At 43.9% G+C, this 18,682-nt stretch overlaps 1 protein-coding gene across 4 annotated transcripts in view; it reads right to left on the reverse strand.

Moving 5' to 3' along the window:
* LOC126469776 (organic cation transporter protein) overlaps window positions 1–10,300 on the reverse strand; it is a 298,044-nt gene extending 287,744 nt beyond the window's left edge. The window contains exon 1 of one of the 4 annotated variants that reach the window (XM_050097012.1): window positions 10,140–10,300. Coding sequence is in view for 1 of the 4 variants with exons in the window: in XM_050097011.1 (XP_049952968.1) it covers window positions 6,257–6,265 (9 nt within the window). In the remaining 3 variants the exon portion in view is untranslated. Of the gene's footprint in view, window positions 1–6,256; window positions 6,471–10,139 lie in introns of those variants that run through there. The other 3 variants (XM_050097006.1, XM_050097008.1, XM_050097011.1) reach the window with 3 other exon arrangements.
* Between the last annotated feature and the right edge of the window lie 8,382 nt (window positions 10,301–18,682).

An 18,682-nucleotide genomic window follows, 5' to 3' on the forward strand; every position in this document is an offset into this window, starting at 1 on the left:
TCCACAATCAGTCACTTGCCAGAGTCAGTAAATAGACGTGACATTAAAGTAGAACAGCATTTCCTAGTGAGCACAACAGCCATAAAATTATGTATGAAAATGACATTTTCTCACACCAGCAGTGCTATTCTTTAATACCCCTTCTCAGTTACAATACTATTTTCGGTTTAAAAATCCATTTTCGAATGTGTACCTGTATAAAAACCAGGAGACATTACCGCCTCGGAGCACGAACACAGTATTGCAAACGTAACGCAACAGAAACATAATTTGCCAGTGCCAAGTGTCATATGCATGAAAAAGGCAGTGAGTTCATATACTGTGCTACTGTTTGTGGTGTTTTACATGTTATATTGTTCGTGATGGCTTGAGAACTAGTCGATACAAAGATGTAACGCTGACCAAAGAAGAAAGCTCAGGACAGACTAATTTTAAAGATCTATGCATATACAATTATTTGTATAACTAAATAAAAGGTGAAGTACCTGGCGCTAGCCCATGGCCGGGCTATTGACCTGACTGCAGCGCGCGCGCACACACACACACACACACACACACACACACACACACACACACACACACACACACACACACACGGGAAAGAACGTCGATGCTCATTTGATAGAGGCTGAGTGGACCTGGGGCCGTACTGGAGGGACTGGAACGAGGAAAAATCCCCACTTCTACCCGAGATTGAATCCAGGACCTCCAGGGCTGGAGTCTGCTACAGCACAACGACCACGTACCTAAATGAAAACTACTAAAAACTGACAACAAACTTTGAAAAATAAAAACAAAAATATTAAAAAGTTATGAATGTGAAAAATGGACATACCGGAAAATGTAAAAGTTTCTCACAAATAATTGACAATATAAATAAACCTGTCAGCGCGAAAACTGCAAATAGAAATGATACTTACTTTTTTCTGTGAGCGGAATGTGTCTAAAATTTTCGAGGAAATTTTTGTCTTGCAGATCAGTTTGCTCGTTGACGAGTCCACCTCATGGATTTAAAAGTGACTACCAATTTCGATCTCTTCTGAATACGGTAATTGTTTCAGGACGTATTTTTGTTGTTTACGAAAAGCAGTGGAAAGGCACATTTCTTTCATGAGGCTTTTTGTATTCTTTAAAACGAACTCGATATTTCCTCTTGGTCTACCATGTCACAATCGTCGCTGCCAATTGTGTGTATGTACGATGTGTTGAACGGTTCCATTATATGGGTGGCTCATAGTATGTTACTTTAATATTGTTTTCGATGCGAAACCCAATTCTCATTTCCGACTTGTATTCTTTGGTCAGAGCTATATCTTTTGACATTTTTCTCACCGAATATCTACCAAACCATTACGAACATTTTTCTCATTAAGTATCTACCAAGCCATCACGAACAGTATAATTCGTAAAACATCACGAATGATAGCATATCGTGTGAATTTGCTTCAATTTAATACAATGGCACCTTGTTCTAAGTAACTATATGCCTCTTTAAGTTATATTGACATCATTTTTTGTTTATTTATTTGCAACATGCTGCATTACAATATTGCAGTACTACTTGTATGTATTGTGTGTGTGCGGTGCAATGTTTGTGTTGGATGATGATGATGATGATAGAAAGGAGAGAGTGAAACTCAGTGCCGGCACATAGCCTACTATTTGCGAATAGCAACATCGGGGTGGCCAAGCTTAACGATCTCATCCTACGGATGGATCACCATCAACAGTATTATATGCCCTCACCGGATGAGACGTTTCGGAGAGGTTTGCTATTTAAAACTGGCGTAAAATCTGGCAATCGGGAACTTCACGCCACTACCTCACCTCCCCTTTCCGGCTAAATATTGGCAGTGAAAACCGTTTCCACCACTATGATTCGAACCGACTTATCCGTGCGTCGAGTGCCCCCTCACAACTGTGCGTTAGCGACGTTAGCAGATTATGTTGACACCATTGTGTTCTCGTTTCGTGGCGGTAATGTCCGGTGCTTTTTATTCAGATAAACGCTTGGGATAGTTAAAACTGAAAGTATTTGTGTAACGAAAAAGAGATCGTAATAAATACCATCTGAAGGAAAATATGTCTCCCTTATTGGGAAATAAAGCACTCCGTCTTCAGGCCACAAGTGGCCCATCGGGTCCATCCGACCGCCGTGACATCCTCAGATGAGGAGGCGGATAGGAGGGGCGTGTGGTCAGCACACCGCTCTCCCGGTCGTTATGATGGTTTTCGTTGGCCGGAGCCGCTACTATTCGGTCGAGTAGCTCCTCAATTGGCATCACGAGGCTGAGTGAACCCCGAAAAATGGCAACCGCGCATGGCGGCGTGGATGGTCACCCATCCAAGTGCGGCAAACGCCCGACAGCGCTTAACTTCTGTAATCTGACGGGAATAACCATTGCCTCATTCCGACGTAGGCCGTACAAAATTCTCGGTTACGAGAGTACTCCAACACAAGAATAATATAACGTTGAAAGTAATAAGTGCTATTAGTACGGTGCAAGAACTTCTAGCTTATGGACGGAGTACAAATGTGTGGTCGTCATAAGACAGAGGTTATATTGCTTAACAAGCAGACGCCGGCGCTGAGAATGGTGTTTGTTGCAGTGGGGCGGAGCGCGTATTCATGCTTTCCTGCCTCTCGCAGCACTGCCTTTCCTGTTTTTCGCCATGGGATGGCGGCCGTTCAAATTGTTCAAATGGCTTTGAGCACTATGGGACTCAACATCTGAGGTCATCAGTCCCCTAGAACTTAGACTACTTAAACCTAATTAACCTAAGGACATCACACACATCCACGCACGAGGCTGGATTCGAACCTGCGTCCGTAGCGGTCGCGCGGTTCCAGACTGAAGCGCCTATAACCTCTCGGCCACCCCGGCCGGCTGATGGCGGTCGTATTCAAACGCCCTAGCCTACAATTTTAATACACTGACCTTATATTTTGAGAGTCCGTTCTTTTAAAACAACGAGAGATCAAAGAAAATAATATTGCATTAAATTAATCACAAATTGTGTGATATCTCATTCGTTTAGAAAGCTCTCTCGTCAAAGGGTCACACAAAATTGTATTCACTGCTGTTCGTTACGCCTGGCTGACAGGTGTCGACATTGGAACTCGTGTCAGTGATCATGACGCAGTCGTAACAACAATGATTAGGGAAGTACAAAGGGCAAGAAAGTAGAAGAAAGAAAGTAGAAGAAAGTAGAAAGATTTACAAACTCAATAAACTAGATAACGAAGCAGTATTTTCATACCTCAATGGGAACTCGAGACATTTAGGACTAGGTAGGAGCATGTAGAGGAACTGTAGCTCTAGTTTAGGTGAATAGTTGACAAAGCACTGGACCGAATTGTAACTAGTACAACAATTCATGATAGAAAGAGCCTTCCAAGGTATACAGTCTCTGTATATAAACTTCTAAAGAAGCGAAAGAAGACATTATGAAACTACCAAAAGGTGTTGTAACGAATATTTATTTCTAGACAACATATTTCGGTCAAGCGATCATCTTCAAGACACGGATTAACACTGCATCAAGATTAAGTGCCGGCCGCTCGTGGCCGAGCGGTTCTAGGCGCTTCAGTCTAGAACTGCGCGACCGCTACGGTCGCAGGTTCGAATCCTGCCTGAGACATGGACGCGTGTGATGTCCTTAGGTTAGTTAGGTTTACGTAGTTCTAAGTTCTAGGGGACTGATTACCTCAGATGTTAAGTCCCATAGTGCTCAGAGCCATTTGAACCAAGCTTAAGTAAGATTCCTTGACATCAAATACATAATTGTCTTTTTAATTGCACCACCTATCGCAACACTAACCTCTGTTATCTTACACACTTTCCATAAGTCAACAATTGCAAAAATCGATAGTGTATTACAGCATTAGCCGGCCGGTGTGGACGTGCGGTTAAAGGCGCTTCAGTCTGGAACCGCGTGACCGCTACGGTCGCAGGTTCGAATCCTGCTTCGGGCATGGATGTGTGTGATGTCCTTAGGTTAGTTAGGTTTAAGTAGTTCTAAGTTCTAGGGGACTGATGACCACAGAAGTTAAGTCCCATAGTGCTCAGAGCCATTAGAGCATTAAGCACACTGTTTGACCAAAGTCCTACCACGAATGACAACTGAATCTACTTATTGTTCTAAAAAAACAGCGGCTATTAGATGTAAATAAAAGCATAAGGCAATAGATAGATACATACTAAATGAAACGCATTTGGCAGTCAAATGGTTCAAATGGCTCTGAGCACTATGGGACTCAACATCTTAGGTCATAAGTCCCCTAGAACTTAGAACTACTTAAACCTGACTAACCTAAGGACATCACACACACCCATGCCCGAGGCAGGATTCGAACCTGCGACCGTAGCAGTCCCGCGGTTCCGGACTGCTGCGCCAGAACCGCACGGCCACCGCGGCCGGCATTTGGCAGTCAAACGGGCACTTCGTGAAACCTACAACTACTACAGTAGCAGAATATTATCGACGGATCTCTCACAAAACCCAAAGATATCTTGATCATGTGTAAAGGCTACTAGTTGTCCAGACATTTATGGACGAGACAGGATCTTAAACTGAGAACAGTAAATCGAGAACAGAAATTCTGAACTCCATTTTCAAATGTTTCAAGTCTGTTAGGAACAGTGGTTAATTCCTTATGAGGGATTCTGAGATGAAAATAATGAAATTAAAATAAACTAGTTTTCCGGAGTGGACTCTATGGATATTCTACAGCCCCTCTGAACTGCTTCTGTACAGACTGTGAAGATAACACTATGTTAAACAGCAGTTCGCACAGAGCCACACATACACTCGTTTTCCACCAAATCCCACCCGTCAATTAATTTACAAACTACCCCTTGCATGTAACATACACTGCCCAATTGTAAACTTTGTACTCTTTTCTCATTCATAGCGATGAGCGTGCCATATTATACGGCTACCAGCCAATCGAAACAACAGACACGCCAGTTCCGTGGAAGTCATGGTGACCTATTTAGTTGACTGCAAAGAGCTACTGCTCTTTGACTTTCCGGAACACGCCGCCGCAATTAACGTACAGAGGTATATAGACACTTTGCTAAAATTGAGGCGCGCCGTTAGTCCCACACGTCCAGGAATATTGTCGGATAGCATCATTCTGTTGCAGGATAATATGCGCCCACCGGTTGCCAAGGTTGTTTCGACTACGATGCAGAAGTTTCGCTGGGGAACCCTTATACATCCTCCATACAGTCCTGATCTCTCCCCGTAAGATTTCAATATTTTTGGAGCAGTGAAGTAAGTCATTCGTTGCCGCCGATTTACTTCGGACAAAGAGGTGAACGCCTGCGTACAATCATGGTTCTCTAGGCAACCGCAAACACTTTTCCATGAAGGAAAAAATGGCTCAAATGACTCTGAGCACTATGGGACTTAACATCTGAGGTCATCAGTCCCCTAGAACGTAGAACTACTTAAACCTAACTAACCTAAGGACATCACACACATCCATGCCCGAGGCAGGATTCGAACCTGCGACCGTAGCGGTCGCGCGGTTCCAGAACCGCCTAGAACCGCTCGGCCACAACGGCCGGCTTCCATGAAGGAAATGACAGTCTTGCTCACAGTTGGATCAGTGTATTAACAGTTATGGCGATTATTTTTGAAATACAGTCTGGAACCACGCGACCGCTACGGTTGCAGGTTCGAATCCTGCCTCGGGCATGGATGTGTGTGATGTCCTTAGGTTAATTAGGTTTAAGTAATTCTAAGTTCTGGGGGACTGATGACCACAGCAGTTAAGTCCCATAGTGCTCAGAGCCATTATTTTTGAAATGATAAACAGTTCATTTATTTTTTTCTGTGTGTCTCGTTTTCATTTGACTGCCCCTTATGCATTAAATTGTGTATATCTAATCATACAGTAGGACACCTTCGCCAATAATGTTTATTTTTCATTTGTGTTTTATAAATCTCAAGACAGTCTATAACGGCTATGGTCAGTGATAATCACCTGTGTAACTTCGTAGCTTGAGACTATAGAAGCAAATAATGTAATAAGCAAATGTCACGCACATATTCCCGTTCTTGTAACTTCAACTAGCACTGAACAAGGAAAAGAATATAGACAATAGTTACCAAAACGCTGCATACGCTCAGAAAGAAAGACACACAAACGCAAGGAGAGAGAAACAGGTAATATTAAACAAGAACAGAGGAGTGTGGCGACACACGCACCGCACGACAAGAAAACGAGAAAGAAATCGATACTGACCTTCGTCATGATACCCTACGTTCAGCTGGAATAAAAAACTAATTGCTGGATACTGCGTCCACTTCTTCAGCGCTACCGGTAGGTCGCGTCGTTTGATATTAAAAATAGCGGCGGGAAGGGTGCAGCGACCGCACACAGCATGTGTGACACACACAGCTCAACTAACGTGATCTTTGCTATCGCACAGCGCTCTAGCTTCATCAAAATCCCGCTACGGCATGTAAACAAGCCGGGGATATACGCGTCGCGTGTTTTTCGGACGAATTAAAACTTGGGGAAACGGCGATACAGAATGACGTTTCTTCTTTTGCCGCTAGATGTCTCCACAGTCGTTGCGCAACATTCAGAACGCTCGTTGACCACATACGTCAATTAAGGAACACACAAGCGGCTGCATTAATTATCATTGTCCCTCCTTGACGTGCCTTCTTCTGCTCCTTCGCCTACCGATCGAAATTCGACTCGCAATATTCTTTGCTAACTTTTGCTCTGCTGATTTTTCATTAAAGGACACTGTCGACGACTGTCTTAAGATGAGTCGTTCCTAGCACAAGATAAGCGATGGTAGGCAATGAAAACCTCGTAACTCTATTTTGTTGAATTTTGCAGCTGAAGCAAATACGGTTTCTTAAAAAATAATGTAATTTGATACGGACAGTTGCTACATGTGTTAACTGTATAGTAGAAGCCTAGCTATTGATAGATTAAAGAAAGTCATGCACTCTCAAATCTCTCTTCGATTATGGAGTTATTGGTTACTGGAATTAAGAGTTTTGACAGACAGATGGAGTTATGAGGTTTCCATTGCCTACCATCGTAAGGCATTACTAATAACAATGTTGAAAATCTTAACTGGCTAAGATTTGCAGGAGGGCACCATATATCTCGCGAGAAGCGGCTAAGAAAACTTCCAGAACCGGCTTTCGGGGCGGAAACTACGAATATTCTTGAGCACCCAACATATATCCGCAGAATACAGACGTACAGGCAGACAGCACCGGGAGGCATTTTCTTCCTCAAAATATTTCGGGTTTTCAATCCTGAAATATTCAAGTGGCGTTTTGGAAAGGTTTGCTATTTCCACGTTGTATTAGTGAAATCAAAAGCCTCTATACAGATGGTGATCCATCTGATTTGTTGCCGAGACAAAGGTAAGTCTGTTCGTACTGAAGAGAAAGACATTGGGAAAGACCACTATTCAAACACCGTTCATCTCGCTCATCCTGAGATTTCCCGTGATTTCCTTAAACCAGTTTGACAGAGTGGCAGTAGGTTTTCTTAAGCTAATCTTCAGCAAATTTCTTCCTTGCATGCGATTGCTGTTTAAGGACAAGGCACAAAAAGGTTTCATCTCTGCGGTATGTTACAGCGACCAAAACAGTGTAAACGTAGCCGGTATTGACGGTATGCCTAGAATTAGTACTATTAAATTATATCTCCCATAAGTGTAGAAACTGAGTCGATAATGCTCATGCCGACCTTTCTCTGACAAATACATCTCACTGAGACATATGCCTTCCCATTCTGCTATCGAAAAACTACGCCAGAGCAAAAGGATATTAAAGGCAGAAACTTTTGTAATTCTGCAGAAATCAAGAGACATGTAAATGGTAGGAATAACTAAGCACTTTACTCGTCGATTATTTGAGGCCGGTGTTTCGAATTCTACTGAAAAGAGAATAAAATACACCAATATATAGAGTAGATAAATTGAGACCGCATGGTCTGCAAGTGAGTAACGAGAAGCGAGTACTGCACGACGTTGAATTACTGAAAATACAGGCAGTTTTGAAATTCATCTTGAAAATCCTATGGATTCTAGAAGAACCTGGGTACGTAAAAGCTTCGAACTGGACCCTTTTCGGGCTCCCTGCTGTTTCTATGAGACTAGAACAAATATGTTAAATGGTTCAAATGGCTCTAAGCACTTGGGACTTAACATCTGAGGTCTTCAGTCCCCTAGACGTAGAACTACTTAAACCTAACTAACCGAAGAACATCACACACACCCATGCCAGAGGCAGGATTCGAACCTGCGACCGTAGCATCCGCGCGGTTCCCGACTGAAGCGCCTAGAACCACTCGGCCACAACGGCCGGTGATGTTAAATATTGTGTCAACGTTGTGGCGCTTCTGGTAGTAACACTGGCAGTGATTTAGTGTGAGTGACAGTTATAACATTTACACCGAACCAGCTGATACAGTAATCAAATCGCGTGTACTTAAAACTTAAGCTTACTCTTCCATTTAATTTCTATATGTATCGAGCATATAATCTATGGAACATATAATAACTACAATTTTCAATGCCAACCACAGTTGTAGTATTGGAATGTAAATAGGAAGATTAAACGTTAGCGTTTGTCGACTAACAAGGGGAGGCCGCCAATTGTGAAATTCAGATTCAATTCATACTGCGCATGATAAAAGCTCATCGCCAGAGGTGTAATGTGGCAAAGCACCAAGATGCACTTCTCAGCCTTGGTGCTTTGTCACATTACACCTCTGGCCATGAGCTTTTATTATGCGCAGTATGAATCGAATCTGAATTTCACAAGTGGCGGCCTCCCCTTGTAAGAGCTAATTACACACAAGCTTGGATTGAGAAAGAAAAACATCCGTGTCCTTACAGACTAAGCATGGCGGCATTTGCGATTTACGGAAGCCATAGATAACGTAAATCTGGGGGACTCTAATCCCTGTCCTATCGCGTGAGAGCCCAGCGAATTAACTTGCACAGTACAGTCGTGATGTGATAAGTGAATACTAAATACTTAAGGATTAAAGGAGACCATTCACCGAAAAGCAGGGGTACATGAAATGTATTCGGATTTGCGAAATGGACAACCATCAGCTGTATAATGGAATGACGACAATGAAAATCAGATTTCCATTGTTGTTATTCCATTATACAGCTGATGGTTGTCCATATTCGAAATGTGTGTAAAATCTTATGGGACTTAACTGCTAAGGTCATCAGTCCCTAAGCTTACACACTACTTAACCTAAATTATCCTAAGGACAAACACACACACACCCATGCCCGAGGGAGGACTCGAACCTCCGCCGGGACTAGTCGCACAGTCCATGACAGCAGCGCCTGAGACCGCTCGGCTAATCCCGCGCGGCACTGTCCATATTCGCAAATGCGAATACATTTCATGTATTTCATAACGGCTGTAGTCGCTGCAGTGCCTGTTGCCCCTTTCCTTTGGACATGCATGCGTATCCAAAGAAAATCTGCATCGTACTTCTGAACAGCACAGGTACTGCAATATGGTATCGAAAAGCAGAAGCGCCGAGTTGTCGATAGACACCTAAACAAGAACAAAAACTGTCCACACATTGTTAGACTGTCCTTATATAATAACGTCGTATGACTCAAGGTGTGGGGTATGCCTTTCTACTTAGCTTTTGGAATTACCCTTTGACGAGATAAACTACAGACACACACGCCTTTACCCATACACGGTCCCGGCTGAGGCTAGCCGGCATCGTGTAGGGGCATAGGGTGTGAATGCGCCTGTTGAGTCTCTCTCTCTCTCTCTCTCTCTCTGTGTGTGTGTGTGTGTGTGTGTGTGTGTGTGTGATTTACTCTAGCTCGTCAAAGGATGACTCTGAAAGCTAGCAAGCCTTCTTCCTTCTGCGTGTGCCTACTGACAACTCGACGGTTCTGCTTTTCGGTGAGTGGTCTCCTTTAATCTTAAGGTATTTACGTTCTGCCAGAACTTTCCTACAACATAAATAAGCGAATATTATACGTTTCGTTTGTAACCTGTCACTGGACCACGTTAGTTAGAAAACTAATTTCGGTCTTCTACCCTTCCAGTTTGGTGGGTGCTCTCATAGAGGGAAAGAGATGTAAGTGTGATGGAAAGGTTACCTCATGGCTGCTGAGTGGCGGGTTAGGAACGGCGGAGGTGGCGCTGCGGCGGGCTCACGTGGCCGACTGGAGAGTTGCCGAGGTGGGGAGCTCGACCTCGCCACAACAGGAATAGCGGTGCAGCACAGACACACAATGCGCGTCCCAGATTCGCACCAGTCACAGAACGGGGCGCTGTGCATTGTTTCTGTAGTTATCAGAGTAACGGAAACACCTAAACAAAAACCGTTTACACATTGCTAGACTATCCTTATATAATAATGTCGTGTGACTCATGGTGTGGGGTATGCCTTTCTACTCGACGCCATTTCACCGGATTGCATGAAAGGCGTCTCTAGTGTACCCATTTAACGTGAGTGACGCTGAGGAGTGCGTGTTGGGAGTAATGACGTATATACGTTCTAGATAGCAGACGCCAGAGCCGTCAGCCTAGGGGGCCTCACCACTAAACTTTTAAACTGACAAAATAGATTTGCTTAAATACTTTAGTGCAGGCCCTCTTATCATCATAAAAATACATGGTGTAACGTGTGTAAGTGCAGATATTTATAATGGCGACTGACGTTTGTGTTCTGAACAACATTAGGTCAGTATTTACGTAATTTGCAGAGTAGTAATTATAGGTATTACACGTCGCACGTTTTTAGGTTGGTTAACACCTGTAAGTACATGTGAAAACAGCAAGCCATTAATTCGTATTTTTCCCAGGGCAGCACGTCAGGTGTTGAAGTGTGTACGTGTGGACACGAAAAGGTAAATCTATTCTGGTAAGCGGAATCCACTAAGTGGTGCAGAAAACATCAGGTAGTAAAGTTCGTGACGTGTTTGCAGGAAGCTTGTTATACACAGAGAAAAGGCGACCAACAGACGGATGTATGTACATACTAAGGTACTGCGTATAAAAATATCTGCACTTATACACTCGTTACACCCTGTATAGAGGTAGTTATTTTGTATGGGCTTATTCCGCTGGATTTCTAAGAGGGAAGGTTATTTGAATTTACTCAGGATTGATATATCGAAACCCGCACTCTCACAACTCAAATTCTCAATTGCATAAATGTTGGCATAATAGCTAAGTAAAAACGAAACAAAATGAAATAAGACTGACTGGGGAAATACAGACTGCCGCGCGACTGGCCCTCGTTAATGAATGCGAGAACTGCCCGTCACAGAAAGCGCTGGAAATCGCGATTTCGATGCATCGATCCGTCGCCATCACGTGTGCGCGCGCGAGAGTTTCCCGCGTGTTCTGTCCCGAGTACTTCGCTGTGTCGTTGCGTTCGAGTGAGTAAGAGGAGCAGACGTATTTAGTCACCAGTCGAATGCGACACAAACCGGTAAGCGTATCTTCATTGTTGAGAGTTATGTGAAGCGCAATTCGTTGAAAACGTGAGCGGAACTGTTTGCGCGACAGCTTAAGACTGGAAGTGTTTTGACAAAATCTCCAGCAAAGTCTGCAGTGTAAAATTTAATGACAAAACGATGCGAAAAAATCCTGACTATTAGAAAAGTATTCGAACACCAGGAAACACTGCTTTAGTGGAGTAAAGCCTGGAACAAAGTCCGACGAAACGTCAACGCCATTTATGTGTGCAAGTGGCAATTAAGAGACTGTCGAGTGGAAACGTTATTAAAAAGAGCCTGCATCTGTATCCTTACAAATTTACTGTTGTTCACGAGTTAAAAGCGTCCAAACAAACTCACGCGTGTTGTCTTCTGCCGGTGGTTTCTGAATGAAGTGGAATCAGGACCTTTCGACGCTCAGATTTTCATTTCTTCATATGAGGCCCGGTTTGGTCCGTCAGGGTATTTGATTTTACAGGACATGAGCCTTTGCATAATCTCTAGATTGGCAGTTTGGTAGGCAGTGTTTGGTGCCCGCGTCGTGACACAATCATTTCACCAAAATGTTACTACCCCTGGTAAGTGCATACTCTTGTTTGAACCATATGTGGATCAACTCACAGAAGATGAACGACCGTATGGGTGTTTTCAGCAAGACGGAACAACAGCACACAACGCTTTGACAACTTTGTCACAAGTACAGGAGATGTTGAGACAGGAGAGCACAATCAACAGAGGCAATACAGTCTCCTGGCCCATCTCCCTGTGATTTATATCTGTGGGTCAAATTGAAGGGTCCAGTGTACTCAAATAGTCCTCAGAGACTGGAAGAGCTACAGCAGAACACCGAAAACACTGTTGCTGCTATCCCTCAGGCAGATCTGCTGCGCATGTCTCGCAGTTTGATAAATCGAGCCGGCCGCTGTAGCCGAGCGGTTCTAGGCGCTTCAGTCCGAAACCGAGCTGCTACTACGGTCGCAGGTTCGAATCCTGCCTCGGGCATGGATGTGTGTGATGTCCTTAGGTTAGTTAGGTTCCAAGTCTAGGGGACTGATAACCTCAGCTGTTAAGTCCCATAGTGCTTAGAGCCATTTGAACCATTTGATAAATCGAGCACACTGCTGCATCGACATCAAAGGTGGCCACTCTCAGCACCTTCTGTGATGTTCATTAACAAGGATCAATCCTGCATCAGTCTTACTGCAAATATTTTCCGGACCATTTGTATTTTGCCCACCCTGTAGAAACATAAGAGCAATTTACTCTTACAAAACACTTCAGTTAACAGGAATTACTGGGCTAACGAGTTTCTAATTCTCTCGTACAAGTTGTTAATTATTTGGTTTCAATAGCGAAAGAACCACAATTTTTTAATATAAAACATAGATATTTTTTATCTTTACAACTGAAAAATTCCAATGACCACTGTCTAGTTCAATACCGAAAAATAAAACCAAATAAAACACGATTCGACCAATGAAATTCATTCAGATTGTTAGCCCCGTTCGTGTAAAGGAGCTGGCATTAGCACCAGACGCTGTCACGGCCTTATCTGCCAGCTAAGGCTTCTTGTGACGATCAGATAGGCAGTCGGCGAAGACAGACTGTCTACCCAGGCAACTGAAGGCCGGCGATAACACAGAATAGACGTCTCTGTAATGACAGTACCTCTAACGGATCGTTTTCTGCCCTTCTCCCGAACATTCTTCCAAAACTTTAATCTTATCTGTCGCGTTTCTTCTCTTCTTTGACATCCCCAGCAGAAGCATCTGAACATTGCTGTTGAACGTGTGTTTCTGTTATCTGGTCTTGACATAAGCTTTAACTGGAAAAAATGGCATGCATTCTCCCGATGAAGATCGAGTCTTTTGTTTCAGCCTTCTGTTGTTGCTTGAAGCGTCGTTTTATAGCAGTTCCCGGAAAATCAGCGACTTCAGTCAATGTCCGACGGTGCAGTTCGTATCCAAGGATTATTACGTGCCGTAATCTACTGAAATGATTAAACTGACTCACAAGAAAGCAGGACAGCTCTGTCGCGTTGTCCTGCTGGAATTCCCCAACTGCGTCGGAATGCAAAATGGGCATGAATGGATGCAGGATGTCAAACTAAGCGCCTTTTTGCCGTCAATTTTCAACCTTATTTTATTGGGCAACCAGTTTCACCGTTTTACTACGCCATATTCAAGCCCCTGACCGTCGTGTAGGAGTAATCTACTTCGCCTGTGATCAAGACAGGGGCCAGGAATACTGGTATTAGTAGATATTTGTTGCAGTGACCACTTCAACCATCACCTGCCGACATCCTCTATCGAACAGCCGAGTCCTACAACCATCGCTAAAAAGATGGACATACAGAGACTGAATGGATGCAGGTGATCAAACAGGATGCCTACGTACGTGTCACCTGTCAGAGTCGTAACTGCACACGCCCCACACCATTACAAAGCCACCACCAGCTTGAACAGTCCCTTGCTGACATGCAGGGTCCATGGATTCATGAGGTTGTCTCCATACCCGTACACGTCCATCTACTCGATACAAACGAGACTCCTCCGACCAGGCAACATGTTTCAAATCATCAACAGTCCAAGGACGGGCTCACGCGAAGTGTAAAGCTTTGTCTTGTGGAGTCATCAAGGGTACATGAGTGGGCCTTCAGCTCCGAAACCACATATCGATGATGTTTCGTTAAATGATTCCCACACTGACACTTGTTGATGGCCCAGCACTGAAATCTGCTGCAATTTGTGGAAGCGTTACACTTCTGTCACGCTGTCACGTTGAACGGTTCACTTCAGTCGTCATTGGTCCCGTTCTTGCAGCATCCTTTTCCGGCTGCTCTGATGCCGGTAATTTCATGTTTTACCGTATTCCAGATATTCACGGTACATTCGTGAAATGGTCATACGGGAAAATCCCCATTTTATTGCTATCTTGGAGATGCTGTGTCCCATCACAGCCGGCTAGTGTGACCGAGCAGTTCTAGACCATTCAGTCTGGAACCGCGAGACCGCTACGGTCGCAGGTTCGATTCCTGCCTCGGGCATGGATGTGTGTGATGTCCTTAGGTTAGTTAGGTTTAAGTCGTTCTACGTTATAGGGGACTGATGACCTCAGAAGTTAAGTCCCATAGTGCTCAGAGCCATTTGAACCATTACAGTGTTGCAGCGTTCGTCCGTTGCAGATGGCAAGTAAGAACAGCAGCGGTAATGACCACGGAAAGGCCCCTGGACGTTGGCGCGCCAGGTACATAAATCTGCGGCCGCGAGCTCGACTTCAGTCCACCACCAACAATGGAGAGTGAAGCACTGACAATGACAGCCACTCATGCTGGTGAAACGTAGGAAAAGTCATCAAACAATGTCGGCCAGAAACCCGAGACAGATGCAAACAGACAATTTCTGTATCATCTATGTTTAAAAGTGTGGGCTGGTCCTCGTCCTGAAGATAGTGCGTACGAGGACAGATTCACGTCGCTGCGGCGAGGTTTAAATTTTTTCGTCGTAAGAAGCACCTTGTACAGTCGCTGAAACAGTGGATTCCTGAACATACAGAGCTAACGAGAAACTGCAGGTTAAGTGTTCTGGTGAATTAAGTGACAGTGATGTTGTGTTACGGGATGCAGCACACAAAATGCGTCAGACGCAGACGTTCTCGCTACCATTTTAAAATAGCCATACCGAGATCTGAAAACGGTTTTGTCAATTGTAGAATCTCAAAGTATGGACAAAACCAATGTTGATTTCGAGGCTCTGTTTATTCGTCTTGTTCATAGTGCACAAGGCACTCAGTTTAAAGTTCATGCTATCGTTCAAGTGGAAAAAGGCAAGGCAGATTAACAATAAAACTACAGATAAAACATTTCAGTCATGTGGTGTACTACAGAATAAGGTGAGGAAGTCTCTTCCTCAGCGATTCTCAAAGCACGTTAGCGAACCTTGTTCTTGCCAGGACGCAAAGTGTTTCCAGCGTGGTAAGCAAGGTCTTATACAAACAGTCTGTTAACAAGGCAGCGAGGGCAGGCACCACTTTACGAAGTGAATGTCATGTCGGCACTGCCATTACAGCTGACAGTAACTAGAAAAAATGGTTCAAATGGCTCTGAGCACTATGGGACTTAACTTCTGAGGTCATCAGTCCCCTAGAACTTAGAACTACTTAAACCTAACTAACCTAAGGACATCACACACATCCATGCCCCAGGCAGGATTCGAGCCTGCGACCGTAGCGGTCGCGCGGTTCCAGACTGTAGCACCTAGAACCGCTCGGCCACTCCGGCCGGCGACAGTAACTAAAGATTGGCTTTTCCTCATCGCAGAAACCTTCCGCTGTAGTTCACAGACAGTCAAAATCTTTTGTTCAACTAAGTGTGGCTCAAATGACAGTTAAATTTCGTTTAGACACAAGGGCCTCTGTTTCCCTCAAAATAAAGACTCCTATGAAATGATCGGTAGCCAATGGATACAGAAGCCTACTTCTGTTTTGTCTGCTTATAACGGACATGAAATACCAGTACTTGGCATGTGCAGTTTGCCAGCAACTTTTCATGGCGCTACAAAGTGTGTTCGATTTCATGTATTGTATTCTAGAAACAGTGCAAACATTTTTCGTTTCGACTTGTTTGATTTGTTCAACCTGTGCACACAAGATAATGTGTTAAAAATTTGTGTTTCAGTGCCTCATACTAATGTTTTTGACTTGTACAACAGGTATAGTGAACCTTTTGAAGCAGGATTAGGGAAGGCTAAGGACTTTGAATCGCATATTACTGTTAATGAGAATGCACAACCAGGATTTCATAATGCTTGGCCTGTCCCCCATGCTACATGTGAGCAGATTGGTCAGGAATTGCAATAATGAAAAGACAATGGGGCGATAATTCCATTTCTGCAGGTCAGTTTGCATCATCCTTGGTCATTCTCAAAAATCCGTCCAGAGGTTTACATCTGTGTGCTGATATCAAAGCAACGCTACACCCACAAACTGTTGCGGGCTGATTTCCTCTCCCACGCCTAGATGAATTAACAGACAGATTGGGACAAAGTCGGTTCTTTTCCAAGACTGATTTACATGAGGCGTACTTACAATTACCTTTTGACAAGGAATCCAAGCAATATTTTGTAATCAGCACTTACCTGGGTTTGTTTCAGTTTCAAAGACTACCATTCGGAAGTAACTCAGTTCCTGCTATTTTTCAGTTGTTCCTGGGACAGTTAACAGCAAAAGTCCTTTCATGTACAAACTATCGAGACAATATTGTTGTTGCAGGTTTCACACCTGCTGAACATTGGAAAATTTAGAATGTTTTTTTAAGTACTTTCTGTGTCTGGCTTAAAGTGTAACAAGGAATAGTGCTCCTTTTTCCATGAAGAACTTGAATATTTAAAACAAGTTATAAATGAAACTTCCTGGCAGATTAAAATAAATGTTCTGGATACTCATCCTACTTCTTTGCATTTGTCTGCAATTAAAGATTTTCTGGCACCCAATAACGTTAAGGAGCTCCAGGCTATCGTGGAGAAGCTCACATATAACATTAAATTTATTGCAAATGCTGAGCAAATTCCTGTTGCACTGGAAAGGTGTTCCTTTTGCGTCGTCCCAAGACTCTTAGGACACATTTCAGTGGTTATAGGACGCACTGTTAATTCGTCGTTACCTAATGCATTTTACTCCAACTAAGCTTGTTGCGTTAGGTGTAGATGCATTTTCTTACAGGATTTGAGGTGTGTTCTCTCAAAGAAATGGTTCATCTGATAGGCCCATTGGTTTTGCTTCGAAAACGCCCACCAAGAGCACTGCAAGTGCAGTTAACTTTCAGAAGTTCTTTTAGATTACAGATCGTCAGGCTGTAACGACTTTGTTCAATCCTGCGAAACCTATCCAGCCAAGGACAGCGCAAAAATTGCAGCTTTGGGCTCTGTTTTTGTCTAATTATCAATACGAGTTGTTGTACTGGCCCACTGCACAATATTAGAACGCTGATTTGTTGTCTCAGTTACAGGCCTGTACCAACACGACGTTTGATTCGACTGAAGGATCATCAAATTGATACTCAAGATTTTGAAATTCTTCAAAATTTTCCGGTTGATTTCCGGCGTATTGCTGGAGCAACTGCTGCGGACCCAGAGCAATGAGTGCGTCATGTGTGGCTACTTAGTTTGAAAGAAATCCCCGATCTAGTGGCATGGCGCTACTTTTTTCATCGTCATGCGCTATCCGTGATGTGAGGGATTCTGCTGTTGCATACATGACGATGCACGGATTGCGATTCCTCAGCGCCTCTAGCGGGAAGTTTTGTCTTTGTTGCAAGGACAAATGGTTCAAATGGCTTTGAGCACTATGGGACTTAACTTCTGAGGTCATCAGTCCCCTAGAACTTAGAACTCCGCCACACACCGTTGGGTGGCTTGCGGAGTATAAATGTAGATGTAGATCTACTTAAACCTAAATAACCTCAGGACATCACACACATCCATGCCCGAGGCAGGATTCGAACCTGCGACCGTAGCGGTCGCGCGGTTCCAGACTAGAATCGCTCGGCCACTCCGGCCGGCGCATCAAGGACATTGGATGTAGTTCGCACAAAGCAACTTGCACGATGTCACTGTACTTGGCCGGTCATGGACGCCCGAATGCAACAAATGACGTCTCGTTGGAATGTATCTGCAAAGCATCAGTCCGCTCCGCTGCAATGATTTTTTAAGTGGCCACGTCCGTTTGGACCTTGGTACGCAACAATATCGATATCACAAGTCCATTCTGGAACGCGTGAAGGCTCTTGATGGTGGATGTATGCAGTAAATTTCCTTTTGTATTTCCCATGACATCCACCGCTACAGCTAGTAATATCTCGTGTTTGTCTTCTTTTTTTTTTTTATCACAGACGTCTTCCTGAGGTCCTTGTCCCGGACAAAGGACCACAGTTCACATCAGCCGGTTTTCAACAGTTTTGTACTGACAATGGCAAACACTATGTAACTTCTGCATCTTTTCATTCTCAGTCTAACGGAGAAGGCGAACATTTCATTCGAATGTTCAAAAGGCACATGGAGAAACTCCGTTCCTCCTACACGTGAGAGTGGAACTTAAAGATGTTTGTTTCCTGCTACCGCTCCTTGCCACATGGCACGCTGTGGCCGAGCCGTTCTAGGCGCTTCAGTCCGGAACCGCTCTGCTGCTACGGTCGCAGGTTC

Source organism: Schistocerca serialis, chromosome 3, assembly GCF_023864345.2.
Source record: "Schistocerca serialis cubense isolate TAMUIC-IGC-003099 chromosome 3, iqSchSeri2.2, whole genome shotgun sequence".
NCBI lineage: Eukaryota > Metazoa > Arthropoda > Insecta > Orthoptera > Acrididae > Schistocerca > Schistocerca serialis.